Source organism: Heterodontus francisci, chromosome 46 (genome assembly GCF_036365525.1).
Source record: "Heterodontus francisci isolate sHetFra1 chromosome 46, sHetFra1.hap1, whole genome shotgun sequence".
Lineage (NCBI taxonomy): Eukaryota > Metazoa > Chordata > Chondrichthyes > Heterodontiformes > Heterodontidae > Heterodontus > Heterodontus francisci.
The window spans coordinates 12,766,507-12,781,751 of NC_090416.1; the positions used below are offsets into that span (position 1 = coordinate 12,766,507).

The window sequence follows — 15,245 nt, forward strand, 5'->3', positions numbered from 1 at the left end:
GGGGACAGTGTAGAGGGAGCTTTACTCTGTATCTAACCCCCGTGCTGTACCTGTACTGGGAGTGTTTGATGGGGACAGTGTAGAGGGAGCTTTACTCTGTATCTAACCACGTGCTGTACCTGTCCTGGGAGTGTTTGATGGAGATTGTGTAGAGGGAGCTTTACACTGTATCTAACCCCGTTTTTTTTGTGTTTGATGGGGACAGTGTAGAGGGAGCTTTACTCTGTATCTAACTCCGTACTGTACCTGTCCTGGGGAGTGTTTGATGGGGACAGTGTAGAGGGAGCTTTACTCTGTATCTAACCCCCCGTACTGTACCTGTCCTGGGAGTGTTTGATGGGGGACAGTGTAGAGGGAGCTTTACTCTGTATCTAACCCCCCGTACTGTACCTGTCCTGGGAGTGTTTGTTGGGGACAGTGTAGGGGGAGCTTTACTCTGTATCTAACCCCCATACTGTACCTGTCCTGGGGAGTGTTTGATGGGGGACAGTGTAGAGGGAGCTTTACTCTGTATCTAACCCCCGTACTGTACCTGTCCTGGGGAGTGTTTGATGGGGACAGTGTAGAGGGAGCTTTACTCTGTATCTAACCCCCGTACTGTACCTGTCCTGGGAGTGTTTGATGGGGGACAGTGTAGAGGGAGCTTTACTCTGTATCTAACCCCTGTTTTTTTTTTTTACCCCCGTGCTTTACCTGTCCTGGGTGTGTTTGATGGGGACAGTGTAGAGGGATCTTTACTCTGTAGTGCAGTCTTGCCTCTGAATTGAAAATGTTGCAGGGTTGGAGTTGCCACACTGTGAATTAGCTGAGAGGCCCCGACTGCCTAATCAGGTGCTGTAAAAGATCCCATGGCATTATTAATAGATGAGCGGGGAGTTTTCCAGATGTCGGGGTCAACATTCCGCTCCCGATCAGCACACAGATGAATTGGTCATTAATCTGTGGCGTTGCTGTGGGAATGACCAACGTACAGCATCTTTAAAACATCCCCATTCACAGGAGCGTTATCGGACAAAATTTGACCCCGAGCCCCATCAGGAGATATTAGGGGGGCAGGCGACCAAAAGCTCGGTCAAAGAGGTCGGTTTTAAGCAGCGTCTTAAGGAGGAGAGAGAGGCGGAGAGGTTTAGGGAGGGAATTCCCGAGCTTATGTCTCCAAGCAGCTGAAGGCACGGCCGCCAATGGTGGAGAGATGGGAATGCTAAAGAGCACTGGTCACACTTGTGGAAGCAGCTGCTTCGTCGTGTTAAGAGACCGTCCAGTTTAGAATGCAGGGCCTCTCCCAGGTCCCCTAGCTGCACACTGATGACTGGGGTTACAAGAGGGGAGGGGAGGGGACCCTGTCTACGATTCTGTTAGCAAAGTGTCAGGGGCCAGCATTCCAGGGACGATCTGCATTCCGTTGCCCCCTGTGCTGAGCTCAGCAACACCAAAGCACAAGCAGCTGTGTGCTTCTCGATCAGAAGCCTGTCACTGTCATCCCTCTCTCCGTTTCAGTGACGCTGCCAGCGACACTGAGCGCTCTTGCTTGATTCCCTCACTTCCTAGCGCACTAACTTTGGCTGGGAGGGGCTGCCCCCTCTCCTTCCCTCCCCGCACTAGTTTCCGTGCTTCAGCGGTGGGAAGGTTGGGGGATGGCTCAACCGCCTTGCTCTCTCGCCTCTGAATCACGAAGCCCGTGGGTTCGATGCCCCACTCTCGAGCACAAAAGCCAGCGCGACGCTCCCAGTGCCAAGTACGGTGGGAGTGCTGCACCGTCTTGAGGTGCCGTCTGTCAGATGAGACGTGAAACCGAGACCACCCATCCCGACCCGCCCGTCTGCCCCTCTCAGGTGGGTGTTTCAACAAAAAAAAAAATCCCACGGCCGTTATTTTGAAGAGGAGCTGGGGGGTTGTCCTCCTGGGCTCAACGGTGGGCTGTTCGACTGTGTGAGGCGTCGTGGCTGACCTCAGTGCTACCCTGCTCTTGTTCCGGGTCATTAATCTGACTTTTGCTCCAGTGAGCCCCGTCCAGGGGACGGCGTGATGACCGCCAATTCCTTCGCTGGTGCCCGCTCTTAACAGCACGGTCACCCGGCAACTGGCTGAGAGCTGTGGAGGCCTCCGGTCGCTCAGCGTGGGGCAGGATCAGTAACCGGAGAGCTTGTTGTGTGAGGGACAACTCCAGCTCTCCTGGGATAAAAATAAGTCAAAACCATGTTTGGCCACACAGTGCGGAGGGACAAGGATCTTATTTTGGTTACTTCAAGACGGACGGAGGCAGACGCACAAACTGTCTAGCACATACGCACATGCTCACTCTCTCACACACACACACTCACACACACACACTCACACACACACTCACACACACACACACACACACTCACACACACACACACATGCCTGAAAGCATAACTGAAGACACATAACAGCTTCCATTTGTACAGTGGTGTTAATGTTGCTGATTGTTGCAAGGTGCTATACAGGAACATTAATCAAACACAATTTGACACGAGATATTCGGACAGGTGAGCCTTTCAGGTGTACAAAGACCGTCGTGAACAGAGACTCAGTTAAACAGGATTTGCTTCAGGGTGCAGTGGCACCTCTTAACGTGCGGTAGGGGCAGACGGTCCCAGGTTCACCTGGTGCTGAGTTAGCTGGTCTCTCCTGGGCGGGAGGGGCAAACTGAAGCACACCCCGGCTTGCCGTGGAAGAAAGGGAGGAAAAGTGAAGATATCAGTCGGGGGCTCTTGCTGGCTTGCCAGTGCCCGCCACTGTGATGGTCTGTGTCGGAGGCCAGCAGGTTGGGGGTGGGGTGGGGTGGGGTGGGGTGGGGTGGGGGGGGAGGGGGCCCAGGAACCGGCTCGGCGATGCAAGCCACAGTCAAATAGCCAGACGGAACCCCAAAGCCTCGGCCCAATCGCACTTGGAGAAAGTGCTGGATATCTGCACAGTGGTGTCCGGTGCCACTGAACTGCACCTGAGCAAAGGATGGGGAGGGAGGAGGGGGGGGGAAAGGCACAATTGGGAGTGAGCAGACTCCGAATACACTCCTCCTTAGGCTCCCCTGTCCCAATCGGCAGGCGGACCCCCATCTCCCCTTCTACCCGCAGGACGTTGGCTGAACTCACCATGCGGAGGGGGGGGGGGAGAGAACGGGGACGTGGGGAATCCCACGCGTGAGGTCTTGCGCCTCTCTCCATCCCATAATATCCAGCTGCTTCACTCCAGTCTCGTCCACCCCATGATTCTCCTTAAAGCAGAGAAGGTTAAGGGGGAGATTTAATCGGGGCATTCAAAAATCAGGAAGGGTTTTGATGGAGTAAATAAGGAGAAACTGTTTCCAGTGGCAGGAGGGTCGGTAACCAGAGGGACACAGATTGAAGATAATTGGTAAACGAACCAGAGGGGGGAGAGGAGGAGAATTTTTTTTTAACGCAGTGAGTTGTTGTGATCTGGAACGCGCTGCCTGAAAGGGCAGTGGAAGCAGATTCAATAGTAACTTTCAAAAGGGCAATTGGATAAATACTTGAAGGGGTAAAATATGCAGGGATGTGGGGGGGAAAGAGCAGAGTCGAGAGCGAAACACGACCTTACGATAATGCAGACAATTCTCCATGGTTTGTCAGATTATTTAACAGAGCGTTAACTAGTTCGACCGAGGAGGGGACACACACACACACAGTCCAGCAGACACGGCGAGACTTTTCCCAAGGGTTCAGGGCAGCGAGAGGGGAGGGGGCTCCTCTTCGTCGGAATCGAATTCCACCGTTTCATCGCGCGTCCATCGCCCACAGCTGTCCTGAATCCACCCAGAGCTGAGAGGGCGCACAAAAATACAAGAAGAGAAAGTTCAATTGTGGGGAAAAAGAAACCCCGTACAGAAACTTCTGAATTGGGGGGAAATTATCCCAGGTGTCCTGGGGCCAATATTTATCTCCCCGACTAACATCACTTAAAAAAAAACATGATCTGGGTCATTGTCACATTACTGTTTGTGGGATCTTACTCTGCGGAAATTGGCTGCCGCGATTCCCGCATTACAACAGTGACCGCGCTTCGGGACGTCCTGCGCTGGTGAAAGGCGCTATAACAATGCAGGCTCTTTCTGCCTAATGCTGCACCAATTTCCCTTACCCTGACTCACCTCCTGAGCGTCAGGTAGTGCTCCACCAGCTTCTGTCTCTCCGGGTCCGCGGCAGACGACCGCGAGGCAGCTGGAGCCTTCCCCCTGCGCCTCTTCTTGGCGCGCTCCGCCTCCACGTGGGAACCTGCGAGGAGAGATTGAGCAGAGCGGGCCGATATTCTCTGGAGTTCAGAAGAACGAGAGGTGGTCTCATTTGAAATGTATACAATTCTGAGATCGAGCGATAGATTTTTTTGGGGGGCGCAGAGGGAATCGGGGGATGTGGGGGGTAGGGTGGAGTTGAGGGAGGAGATCAGCCGTGATCTTACTGAGTGGCGGAGCAGACTCGAGGGGCCGAATGGCCTCCTCCTGTGTGGGTAGATTCTGTGACTTCAACACAGTGAGGATGTGGCGAGGGGTGGTTTGTACTTGCAGTTCCCTCCTCTGTCTCCAAAGGTCTGAGAGAGGGGTGTCCACATCTTCACGGGCTGTGGCTGTCTGCTAGGACCGCCCCCCCCCCGGGCTCCAGATCCCCATTCCCATGAGTTCAACTTGCATTCATATAGACAGGAAATGCTGGAAATACTCAGCGGGTCCGGCAGCATCTGTGGAGAGAGAGAGAGAGAGAGGCAGGGTTAACGTTTCAGGTCAGTGACCCTTCATCAGAACTCGCAGGGTCACCGACCTGAAACGTTAAACCCTGCTTCTCTCTCTCTCTCCACAGATGTAGTAAGCCGTTCCCAAAGTGTTTCACGGCTGTGCGTTATCAAACAAAATTTGATCCCGAGCCATGTATTAGGGGACAGGCGACCAAAAGCTCGGTCAAAGAGGTCGGTTTTAAGGAGCGTCTTAAAGGAGGAGAGAGAGAGGGGGGCGGAGAGGTTTAGGGAGGGAATTCCAGAGCTCCCAGGCAGCTGAAGGCACGGCCGCCAATGGTGGAGCGATGGGAATCGGGGGGATGGGCGAGAGATCTCGGAGGGGTGTGGGGGCTGGAGGAGGTGACAGAGATAGGGAGGGGTGGAGGAGGTGACAGAGATAGGGGGGAGGGGTGGAGGAAGTGACAGAGATAGGGGGGAGGGGGGGGTGGCGAGGGGCCATGAAGGGATCGGAAACGAAGGATGAAAATTTTAAAATGGAGGCTGTAGCATTCCTCCCCTAGACTGACCCCCGCCAACATCTCTCTCCCCGCACGGAGCTTCCTTTTCATTACCTGGCTGCGTCCCCTTGCCTGCGGGGAGCGATGCTGTCGGCTGCGCGTCCGTAATCGAGGCCCCGCCGGCGCTCCTCGGCAGCTCCGGGCCGCCTCCCGCCTCCGTTGCCGCCGCGTCGCCGCAACCCGGCGACGGGCTGGGTCCCTCACCCCCGGGCCTGGGAAAATCGAACAAACCGTCAGCAGGTGACGCGAGAACACTCCTGTCGTCACCACTCAGAAGGTGAGTCAGGGTCGGAATGGGGGGGGGGGCGGGCAGTGACCGTCATTGTGTGGGGCGAGCTCGTCCTTTTGCAAGGCTGCAATGAGCTGAACGGTCAGTCATTTCCTTTGGTCAGATGGACTTGCTCAGTGACTGGTGGGGGGGGGGGGCCGGACCCAGATCCTCAGATCCCGCTACGTGGCGACGGGACCGAGCCGCTGGGAAAAGTAAAAATTGGGCTCCTCTGACCTCTGGTGGCGGGACCCGATACTGCAGGGCCGATAGAAAAATGCTCGGCTGGGACAAATTCAGGCAGTGGGACCTGAGTAGAGGGGTTAGGAACACAAGGAGGCCATTCAGCCCTGCGGGTTTGTTCTGCCATTCAGTTAGATCACGGCCAATCGGTATCTTAACTCCATCTCCCTGCCTTTGGCTCCATCTCCCTTAATACCCTTGTCGAGCAAAGATCTATTGATTATTCACTGAGCCGGTGTCTGTAATGTAGGAAATGCGGCTGCCAATTTGCGCACAGCAGGATCCCAGATCATCTGTTTCAGGGATTAGATTAGATTAGAGATACAGCACTGAAACAGGCCCTTCGGCCCACCAAGTCTGTGCCGACCATCAACCACCCATTTATACTAATCCTACACTAATCCCATATTCCTACCAAACATCCCCACCTGTCCCTATACTTCCCTACCACCTACCTATATTAGTGGCAATTTATAATGGCCAATTTACCTATCAACCTGCAAGTCTTTTGGCTTGTGGGAGGAAACCGGAGCACCCGGAGAAAACCCACGCAGACACAGGGAGAACATGCAAACTCCACACAGGCAGTACCCGGAATCGAACCCGGGTCCGATGACGTGAGGCTGTGGGATGCGTTCCCGAGAGTTGGTGCTCGAGGAAGAAACCAGGGTTGAGAGATTGCGTCGGTGGTGACTCGGTTAGATTCAAACTATTACACAAAACAAAAGCACGCAGTGTCAAGCAGGGCCAGCTACTACCTTTCCGGAACTAGGGGGCCATCAATATAAGACAGTCACTAATAAATCCAATGGGGAATTCAGGAGAAACTTCCCTACCCAGAGAGTGGTGAGAATGTGGAACTCGCTACCACAGGGAGTGGTTGAGGGGAATAGCAGAGATACATTTAAGGGGAAGCTGGATTAAACACATGAGGGAGAAAGGAATAGAAGGATGTGTTGATAGGGTGAGGTGAAGAGAGGGTGGGAGGAGGCTCGGGAGGAGGCTCGTGCGGAGCAGAAACACCAGCACGGAGCAGATGGACCGAGTGGCCTGATTCCGTGCTGGGAATGTGATGAAACTGGTCGGGTACGGGCAAAGAGGAAGGGATAAATCGGGTACAGTACCGGGTTCTCTTGCAGCAGCTGTTGTAGGGGGCTGCTTTCAGCAGGGCATGGTGGGTGATCCGACGTGTTTGGCTCAGGAGCGGAGCCAGCTCAGTACCTGTCTGCAAGGAGAGAAAGGCAGCAATTACCGATTAGCAGATCAACTAGACTGAAAGTAAACAGGCCGAGTGAGTGACTCCGGTGTCCTAAATCCCGGAGGGGGAGGCAGCCTGCGCCCCCCCCCCACCCACCCAACAACTGCATTTATATAGCACCGTAAAACAAAATATGACGCCGAGCCACATGAGGAAATATTAGGGGACGGGCGACCAAAAGCTCGGTCAAGTCGGTTTTAAGGAGCGTCTTAAAGGAGGAGAGAGAACAAAGAACAGTACAGCACAGGAACAGGCCATTCGGCCCTCCAAGCCTGCGCCGATCTTGATGCCTGCCGAAACGAACACCTTCTGCACTTCCGGGGACCGTATCCCTCTATTCCCATCCTATTCATGTATTGGTCAAGATGCCTCTTAAATGTCGCTATCGTATCTGCTTCCACCACCTCCCCTGACAGCAAGTTCCAGGCACTCGCCACCCTCTGTGTAAAGAACTTGCCTCGCACATCCCCTCTAAACTTTGCCCCTCGCACCTTAAACCTATGTCCCCTAGTAACTGACTCTTCCACCCTGGGAAAAAGCTTCTGACTATCCACTCTGTCCATGCCGCTCATAACTTTGTAAACCTCTATCATGTCGCCCCTCCACCTCCGTCGTTCCAGTGAAAACAATCCGAGTTTATCCAACCTCTCCTCATAGCTAATGCCCTCCAGACCAGGCAACATCCTGGTAAACCTCCTCTGTATGCTCTCCAAAGCCTCCACGTCCTTCTGGTAGTGTGGCGACCAGAATTGCACGCAATATTCCAAGTGTGACCTAACTAAGGTTCTGTACAGCTGCAGCATGACCTGCCAATTTTTATACTCTATGCCCCGACCGATGAAGGCAAGCATGCCGTATGCCTTCTTGACTACCTTATCCACCTGCGTTGCCACTTTCAGTGATCTGTGGACCTGTACGCCCAGATCTCTCTGCCTGTCAATACTCCTAAAGGTTCTGCCATTTACTGTATACTTCCCACCTGCATTAGATCTTCCAAAATGTATTACCTCACATTTGTCCGGATTAAACTCCATCTGCCATTTCTCCGCCCAAGTCTCCAACCGATCTATATCCTGCTGTATCCTCTGACAATCCTCATCATTATCCGCAACTCCACCAACCTTCGTGTGGTCCGCAAACTTACTAATCAGACCAGCTACATTTTCCTTCAAATCATTTATATATACTACAAAGAGCAAGAGAGAGACAGAGAGAGAGGCGGAGAGGTTTAGGGAGGGAATTCGAGAGCTTAGGGCCCCCCAGGCAGCTGAAGGCACGGCCGCCAATGGTGGAGCGATGGGAATCGGGGGGGGGGGGGCACGCGAGAGGTCGGAATTGGGGGGGGAGCGCAGAGATCTCGGAGGGTCCGTACACCAACGTCTGCGCAGGGCCGTTTGACATATTACGGGATGGTCTGGATCATGCCCAGGGCGTTGCACTCTGGCAGGGGCTAATATCAGACCCTGCGTGTTCTCCCGCCACCCCCCCGCCGCGGTGATCTCTCCAGCTCATCTGGTATTACCTGCTGACCCCCAGCCCCCGCTTCCTCCTCCTCCTCCCGCACGTGCTGCTGGTGTCGGCGTTTCTGAATCTCCAGCCGGAGGCTCCACTTGTTCCTGTAAAAACGCTGCAGGCCTGCAGAGGTGGGGGGGGTGGGGGAGGAAAGAAAGATCCTGCATTTCTCTCTGGCGCCTGTCACAACCTCGGCACGCCCCAGTAGCGCCGTCCGGCCGGTGAAGTGCTATCGTTCCGCAGGGTGCGGTCGCTGTTGCGGTGGAGGAGACGCAGCAGCCAAACGGCGCACAGCAAGATCCCACCCATACTGACGTGATGATGATCTGGATCACCTGTTTTAGTGATGTTGGTTGCGGGATAAATATTTGCCCCCAGGACCCTGGGGTGAACCCACCCACCCCCGCTACCAACCCCACCCACCCCCCCGAGCGCTCTTCCTCCAATAGCGGCCGTGGGATCTTTTACATCCACCCGAGAGGGGCAGACGGGAGCCTCGGTCTAACGTCTCATCCTGAAAGAGGGCACCGCCGACAGTGCAGCACTCCCTCGGTACTGGCATTGGGAGCGTGGGTCTGGATTTTCTGTCCTCCGGTCTGTGGGAGGCAGCAGGGAGTCGCAGTCTGACGCAACGTCGCGGTGAACCCGACATCTTGCTCGGCAAGCAACCGTCCACCTGGCCACTCCACTTACCTGCCACGTGCCTCTTCCCCGTCCTGTGGACGGCCAACATGTCCACTGTGTCGAAGACCGGTCGATTGTAGCACACGGAGCAGGCATACCTGGGAAAAGGAGGGGGGGTGGAGGGAGACAGCTCGGGTTACTGCCATAGCGGAGAATACCCATGACGTTAACCATCCTTTCCCCCCGCCCCCCCGCCGGCCCAGGCCCCCTCGTTGCAATGGATTCACAAAGTGGCTAATCGACTGCAGCAGGCCTCACAGCCTGCTCTACCCATCCGCTAGTGCGGCAGGCCCCGGGCTTATTTGCTCACACCCTCACCCTGAAATGGGCCCTGGGGAGAGAAGAGACCGAGGCTAGTTGCAGCGTCCAAACCCCAGCACCCACCGCTGGGGATCAAACCCCCTCGGCCACGAGGGAACGGCAGCAAAGTGGCCGCCAGACCCTGCCCGGTGGGACTTCACGATCGAGTGGGAAGGTGACGGTACCTGTGGGACCCCGAGAGACACCCCTTCCGTTTATACAAGCAAGCTGGAACTGAAAAAAAAAACAATTCCCCCCTCCAATAAATTCGCAAAAAAGCCTCTGAGTGCTACTAAGAGGTGATATTGGGACTCCAAGGGTTAAATCACGAGGAGAAATTACACAAACTAGGGTTCTATTCCCTGGAATTTAGAAGGTTAAGGGGCGATTTGATGGACGTTTTTCAAGATATTAGGGTAGATAGAGAGAAGCTGTTTCTGCTGGTTGTGGGGAGTCTCGGACTAGGGGGCAGAGTCTAAAAATGAGAGCCAGCCCTTTCAGGAGTGAAATTAGGAAACGCTTCCACACACAGAGGGTGGGAGAAGTTTGGGAACTCTCTCCCTCAACTGATGCTGGATCAATTGTTAATATTAAATCTGAGATTGATAGATTTTTGTTAACCAAAGGGATATAGGGGGGGGGGTGCAAAGGTGGGTAGATGGAGTTAGCTCACGGATCAGTCATGAACTCATTGAATGGCGGGACAGGCTCGAGGGGCTGAATGGCCTTCTCCCGTTCCTATGAGAGCTGGAGATATCCCTCACCTTCCATTCTTCATCAATATGGCTTCATCCTCGGGAATGTAACTCGCTAGCAAATCTGCCACACGCCGTTTCTGTACGGAAGTAGTAAATGGGTTAGGATCAACGAACGTCCACTTTCAGTCTGGGTACATATACTGCACTTACAACTCAAACACAACATAGCACACTTAACAGAGTAAAACGTCCCCAAGGCGCTTCACGGGAGTGTTATCAGACAAAATTTGACCCCGAGCCACATAAGGAGATATTAGGGGACAGGGGACCAAAAGCTCAGTCAAAGAGGTCGGTTTTAAGGAGCGTCTTAAAGGAGGAGAGAGAGAGAGAGAGAGACGGAGAGGTTTAGGGAGGGAATTCCAGAGCTCCCAGGCAGCTGAAGGCACGGCCGCCAATGGTGGAGCGATGGGAATCGGGGGGGAGATGCACAAGAGGCCGGAATTGGAGGAGCGCAGAGATCTCGGAGGGTTGTGGGGGCTGGAGGAGGTGAGAGAGATAGGGAGAGGGGGTGAGGAGGGGATTTGAAAACAAGGAGAATTTTAAAATCAAGACGTTGCTCGATTGGGTTCCAGCGTAGGTCAGCGAGCACAGGGGGTGAGAGGGGAACGGGACTCGGTGCGAGTTAAGACATGGGCAGCAGAGTTTTGGATGAGCTGACGTTTACGGAGAGTAGAATGTGGGAGACCAGCCAGGAGTGTGTTGGAATAGTCAAGTCTAGAGGTAACGAAGACATGAGTGAGGGTTCCAGCAGCCGATGAGCTGAGACAGAGGCGGGGTCGGGCAATGTTACGGAGCTGGATATAAACAATGGCATGGATACATGGTTAGAAGCTCAGCTCAGGGTCAAATAGGACATAGTGTTCGAGCAACCATCTCTTGGCAGCCCAGCTGAGATGGCGCAGACACCGCCATGGCAATCACTGGTATCCGGGTTACATGGGATGGCTGGGCACCGCCATGGCAACCACCTGTATCCAGGTTACATGGGATGGTGCGGACATTGCCATAGCAACCACCTGTATCCAGGTTACATGGGATGGTGCGGACACTGCCGTGGCAACCACCTGTATCCAGGTTACATGGGATGGTGCGGACATTGCCATAGCAACCACCTGTATCCAGGTTACATGGGATGCTGCGGACATTGCCATAGCAACCACCTGTATCCAGGTTACATGGGATGCTGCGGACATTGCCATAGCAACCACCTGTATCCAGGTTACATGGGATGCTGTGGACATTGCCATAGCAACCACCTGTATCCAGGTTACATTGGAGCGTGGGTACCTCCATAGCAACCGCCGGCACCCCCTTGGCAACGGGCAGTGGGCACCCATTTGGTTTGAGTGAAGGGGGCCAGGTTTGGAGTGGGGTGGGGGGGGGGGGGGGTGGAGAAAGAATTTTTCCTCCCTGATACAAACCCTCAGCGCGTTAAGCTGGCTCAGGTCATCGCCCTCCCGTTTGAAAGCCATGGAGAGAGGGAAGAGGCTCGAAGGCCCTTCCAAGGCCTCTGTCTACTCTCCGTCTCCAAGTCAGGGTGCCGCCAGCAGGATTATGGGATCTGTAGTCCACAAAATGGCGGTTAGAATGGGACGCCGTAGCAAGCGGACTACAATACCCAGAGGGCACCGGGCTCCGGCAACCGGCGGTGTTGGGGGTGAAGGGGTCGGCGCAAGGGTATCTGGGCTTTGTAGTGAACAAGATGGCGATTAGAAGGGGTGGGCGGGGCAGGCGGACTACAATACCCACAATGTATCGCGGCCTGAAGGCATGTCCGCAATGCCCTCTGGGAAGTGTAGTCCTCAAGAGGGCGATTACAAACGGGCGCGTGGGGCTAACGGACTACAAAGACCCAGGCTGCATCGCGCCCGAACCCCCGGCGGGAGCGAGCGGAGCCGAGGCCTTGGCGCAATGGCCGCCGGGAACTGTAGTTCGTGCTGCCTCGGGTAGGCGGGAGAGCGGACGGAGCCGATCGGCGGAAAGAACTACAACACCCAGAGAGCGCCGGACACCGTCAGAAGCATTCCCAAGTCGGAAGGCGTCGCAAACAACTCCTAAAATGCTTCACTGTCAGAAAAGGCCAGTGAATAAGGTGCAAGGTTATTGTCCTTTAATTAATTAATGGTTGGAGTGGCCGTTGGTTTTCAAAGTAGAGGCAGCAGCGGAGGAGGGAGTTAAGGGCCTACAATTCCCACAATGCATGACGCGGCGGGGGCAGTGGCCGCTGGGAGTTGTAGTCCGCCGAGCGGGCGGTAACACTGGCGACTGAAGGCGTGAGAGGGGGGTGAAAGACTACAACTTCCAGAGGGCCTCGGCAGGGTGGGCGCCATCTTGCCGGGCCGGCCAGCCAGCCTCCGCCGCCGCCGCTGTTTTGTTTGTTTGTGGTCGATGGCGACGGACGGCTCCCCGGCTGCCGAGTGCGGGGCACTGCGGGGCACGGCGCAGAGCCGCAGCCGCTCGTACGGCAGCACGGCCCGGGGCACGGCCATCGGCCAGCGGCACCTGGAGCACCGGCCTCGGCCCGGAGACACCCTTCAGGGGCTGGCGCTGAGATACGGAGTGAGCGTGAGTACCCGGGGGGGTTAAGGGTGTAACACTGGTTCGGGCGGGGGGGGTCAACTGGATCCAGTGCAGGGACACTGATACAGAGGGATCCAGTGTGGGGACACTGGTTTGGGGGAAGGGGGGGTCAACTGGATCCAGTACAATGACATTGGTACAGGGGGATACAGTGCAGGGACACTGGTATGGGGGGGGGGGGGGGATCCAGTGTGGGGACACTGGTATGGGGGGGGGGGATCCAGTGTGGGGACACTGGTATGGGGGGGGGGATCCAGTGCAGTGACACTGGTATGGGGGGGGGGGGGGGGAATCCAGTGTGGGGACACTGGTATTGGGGGGGGGGGGGATCCAGTGTGGGGACACTGGTATTGGGGGGGGGGATCCAGTGTGGGGACACTGGTATGGGGGGGGGGATCCAGTGCAGTGACACTGGTATGGGGGGGGGGAGATCCAGTGTGGGGACACTGGTATGGGGGGGGGAGATCCAGTGTGGGGACACTGGTATGGGGGGGGGAGATCCAGTGTGGGGACACTGGTATTGGGGGGGGGGGGTCCAGTGTGGGGACTGGTATGGGGGGGGGGGATCCAGTACGGGGACACTGGTATGGGGGGGGGGGTCCAGTGCAGGGACACTGGTACGGGGGGGGGGGGGGATCCAGTGCAGGAACACTGGTACGGGGGGATCCAGTACAATGACATTGGTACAGGTGGATCCAGTGTGGGGACACTGGACTGGGTGGATCCAGTGCAGGGACACTGGTATGGGGGGATCCAGTGCAGGGACACTGGTTTGGGGGGGAGGGGGGTCAACTGGATCCAGTACAATGACATTGGTACAGAGAGCTCCAGTGCAGGGACACTGGTACGGGGGGATCCAGTGCAGAGACAATGGGACAGGGGGATCCCGTGCAGAGCCACTGGGATGTGGTGTGTGCGCACTGGATCCAGTGCAGGGATATTTGGGGGGGGGGCACTGGATCCAGTGCAGGGATACTGGTACCCCCGGGGGCGGTCCGGTGCAGTGACACTGGTACATGGGATCCCGTGCAGGGACACTGGCACAGGGGGAGCCAGGGCGGGGGGGGGGGGGGGGGAAGGGTTGCACTGGATCCAGTGCAGGGATATTGCTACAGAGGGTTCACTTGATCCAATGCAGGGACATGGGTAAGGGGGGAGACACTGATTCAGTGTGGGGACGTTGGTACAGAGGGGGTCCACTGGATGCAGTGCATGGACACTGGTATGGGGAATCCACTGGATTCAATGTAGGGGTGCTGGCACAGGGGGGATACACTGGATTCAATGCAGGGACGCAGGTGTGGGGAATCCACTGGATTCAATGCAGGGACACAGGTGTGGGGAATCCACTGGATCCAGTGCAGGGACGCTGGTACAGGGGGAATCCATTGGACTCAATGCAGATGTGCTGGTATGGGGAATCCACCGGATTCAATGCAGGGACTCTGGTGCAGGGGGAATCTGCTGGATTCAGTACAGAGGCACTGGTGTGGGGAATCCACTGGATTCAATGCAGGGGCACTGGTAGAGGGGGGATCCACTGGAGTCAATGCAGGGACACTGGTCCTGTTGGGAATACAATGTTGAAGTCTGTGGTGTGGGACTTGAACCCTGAAGCTTCTGAATTGGTTGTAAGTGTGCTACACACTAAGCCCCGCCCGGTTCACCCTGAAAAGAAAACTAATTGAACTCCAATTGATCTAACGCAGTGTCCACTTATTGGGGCAGCTCAACATTGTACTGTTGAATGAGGCTGGTTTACTAGTGGTATAATGTGCATTGCAGAAGCAGGACCGAACATTCCTGTCCCCATAGAACATTAACATATTTATCCCAAGGTGGAATGCAAATGGGTCGGACGTGATGCTTAAGATACAGACCAGCCATGATCTCATTGAATGGGGAAGCAAGCTTGAGGGGCTGAATGGCCTCCTCCTGTCACAGTTACAAGGCCGTCGACTCAGTATCTTTTCTCCTTTTTGCAGACAGAGCAGATAAAGCGAGCAAACCGCCTCTACACGAACGATTCCATCTTCCTGAAAGAGTCTATCCGAATCCCTGCGGCAAAGCAGGAGGTGCTCCCGAACGGGATGAAACCCCAGGCTGTGCCGGGGAAGGGTCCGGCTGAGGCGGCGGGGAGCGGCCCCTGTGCCTCCCGACAGGCTGATGACCGGCTGGCCCTGGAGCTGACCCCCGCAGACTTCCTGAAGAGGCTGGACTCCAAGATATCCCAGTCCAAAGCAGCCGCCATTCGGAAACTCAAGGAAGGAGGAACCGGGTATGTGCCAACTCTTTAGTTGACTGTAAGGGTGCTCCATGATGTGTCCGAGAGAGATTCCATCCAGCTCCATGTAGCTGTGAACTCAAGGCACAGA

The 15,245-nt window shown here is 55.6% G+C and overlaps 2 protein-coding genes across 7 annotated transcripts in view; one reads left to right on the top strand and one right to left on the bottom strand.

Moving 5' to 3' along the window:
- Positions 1-2,202: 2,202 nt before the first annotated feature.
- On the bottom strand, positions 2,203-11,836 carry scnm1 (sodium channel modifier 1). 6 transcript variants are annotated; one of them, XM_068022754.1, is made up of 8 exons: positions 11,712-11,836; positions 10,297-10,367; positions 9,242-9,330; positions 8,559-8,671; positions 6,903-7,003; positions 5,322-5,479; positions 4,123-4,293; positions 2,209-3,803 (listed from the first exon to the last, which is right to left on the bottom strand). In XM_068022754.1, exons 1-8 carry the CDS (start codon positions 11,760-11,762, stop codon positions 3,631-3,633), a joined length of 927 nt encoding a protein of 308 aa, XP_067878855.1. In that variant the 5' UTR covers positions 11,763-11,836; the 3' UTR covers positions 2,209-3,630. The 6 variants fall into 6 exon arrangements, with proteins under 6 accessions (XP_067878860.1, XP_067878855.1, XP_067878858.1 ...); XM_068022755.1 differs by having other exon boundaries at positions 2,300-3,803; positions 4,133-4,256; XM_068022756.1 differs by having other exon boundaries at positions 3,677-3,803; positions 4,133-4,293.
- A 772-nt stretch (positions 11,837-12,608) lies between these two features.
- The window catches only part of lysmd1 (LysM, putative peptidoglycan-binding, domain containing 1), a 26,942-nt gene continuing 24,305 nt past the window's right edge, over positions 12,609-15,245 (top strand). The window contains exons 1-2 of the mRNA XM_068022642.1: positions 12,609-12,855; positions 14,856-15,148. Coding sequence (XP_067878743.1) covers positions 12,679-12,855; positions 14,856-15,148 — 470 coding nt within the window. The 5' untranslated portion in view covers positions 12,609-12,678. The remainder of the gene's footprint in view (positions 12,856-14,855; positions 15,149-15,245) is intronic.